This window comes from Limulus polyphemus, unplaced genomic scaffold (genome assembly GCF_000517525.1).
Source record: "Limulus polyphemus unplaced genomic scaffold, Limulus_polyphemus-2.1.2 Scaffold7338, whole genome shotgun sequence".
NCBI classification, from domain to species: Eukaryota; Metazoa; Arthropoda; class Merostomata; order Xiphosura; family Limulidae; genus Limulus; species Limulus polyphemus.
This window is the reverse complement of record NW_013672948.1, coordinates 23,278-25,123: the sequence shown is the minus strand read 5'-3', so window position 1 is coordinate 25,123 and position 1,846 is coordinate 23,278. Positions and strand designations below refer to the sequence as shown.

Here is a 1,846-nt window from a genome sequence, read left to right as displayed (position 1 = left end):
TATATATATATATATATATATATATATATATTATTTTGAAAACAAGTGAAGTGCGTGCTGTTTATTTATTGTTGAATTTATCGCTAATAACTTCAATAAGTCACAGATACCTGGTGTAGAAGAATCCTAAGTCTAACAATAACATATAATATATTTATACTATTATAAACTATAAGTAAAGGCCTTTTATTTTGACAATTGGAGAAAAAGAATATATATTTTAAATTCTGACACTCTTTGTATGTCATTGTTGACTTCAGTAATAATGTTGTTATCAAGGGATATCACTCCCTCATAGTAGACAACGAAGTATATCAATATTGGCTTCAGTAATAATGTTGTTACCAAGGGACATCACTCCCTCATACTAGACAACAAAGTATATCAATATTGGCTTCAGTAATAATGTTGTTATCAAGGGATATCACTCCCTCATAGTAGACAACGAAGTATGTCATTGTTGGCTTCAGTAATAATATTGTTAACAAGGGACATCACTCCCTCATACTAGACAACAAAGTATATCATTATTGGCTTCAGTAATAATGTTGTTACCAAGGGACATCACTCCCTCATAGTAGACAACGAAGTATATCATTATTGGCTTCAGTAATAATGTTGTTACCAATGGACATCACTTCCTCATAATAGACAACAAAGTATATCATTATTGGCTTCAGTAATACTTTCTCCTTCATATTTTGTATTAGGTGATACAGACCCTCCTATGGACAGGACTTTGATTGTCATCGAAAGGACAAGGATAAGCGTCACAGTCTACTCACTTCTAGCCACCTTCTCGATCTTGGGCATCTTGCTAGCCAGCGTCTTTCTAATAGTTAATATCCGTTATCGTAACCAGAGGTATGTGAATTTTATATATAATTGTTTAACACATTCATATCATTAAAATACAAAAACAAAATATACTCGTGTAACCACCAGGATCATCAAATATAAAAAAGGAGGATTTTAGCTTAGTGAAAATTGCATAAGAATAAAGAAATATAGTTCTATAAACTCGAGTTCTGATCGATGTGTAACAACTCTCGTTCTCAAAACCCTCGCCGTGACACTTGGTTAGGAAATTACTAAACCCAAAGTGAATTTAATTAAAACTTTATATATTACTGGAAACAAGAGGTTTTAATTTCTCTTGCCCATTTCTTTCTGATAAAAAAAAATATCACTCAATATTCTGATGGTTCTATAAAACTGGGATCCAATTAAAATATTTTAGCTTAAAACATTAAATGTAATCTATCTCTCCTTGGTTTCAAAAAACAACACTATGAAACTTGACCTAAATGAAATATTAGGCCTAGTGTACCCTTGGAATTGTCATTTGTCACCGAGTTAGATCAGCCTGGATAAGGAAGAAGAAGGAACAAACTCTATGTCTCTTATACCGGTGAACTGTATAGCTTGTGCATAACGTGTTTGAATTGTTCTCTTCACAAATAACCTGTTTTTTTTTTATTGATATTTAACGGATATGTTACATTAGTTTTACCAGTTTATTATTCAGCGTACGTTTTGTTTAAATTATTGTCGCTGTTTCCTATAACAACTGAAAACCAAATCCAATAATTGTGATGTAGGAACATAAAGATGTCAATGTCAACCCGGTTAACAAAGTCCAATAATTGTGACATAGGAACATAAAGATATCAATGTTAACCCGATTAACCAAGTCCAATAATTGTGATATAGGAACGTTAAGATGTCAATGTTAAATTGATTAACCAAGTCCAGTTACTGTGACATAGGAACATAAAGATATCAGTGTTAACCTGATTAACAAAGTCTAATAATTGTGACATAGGAACATAAAGATATCAATGTT

At 31.6% G+C, this 1,846-nt stretch overlaps 1 protein-coding gene across 1 annotated transcript in view; it reads left to right on the top strand.

The window, feature by feature from the left end:
* Positions 1-1,846, top strand: part of LOC106474542 (gamma-aminobutyric acid type B receptor subunit 2-like) — a gene marked incomplete at both ends in the record, with an annotated part of 38,193 nt that overhangs the window by 13,469 nt on the left and 22,878 nt on the right. The window contains one exon of the mRNA XM_022402869.1: positions 711-864. Coding sequence (XP_022258577.1) covers positions 711-864 — 154 coding nt within the window. The remainder of the gene's footprint in view (positions 1-710; positions 865-1,846) is intronic.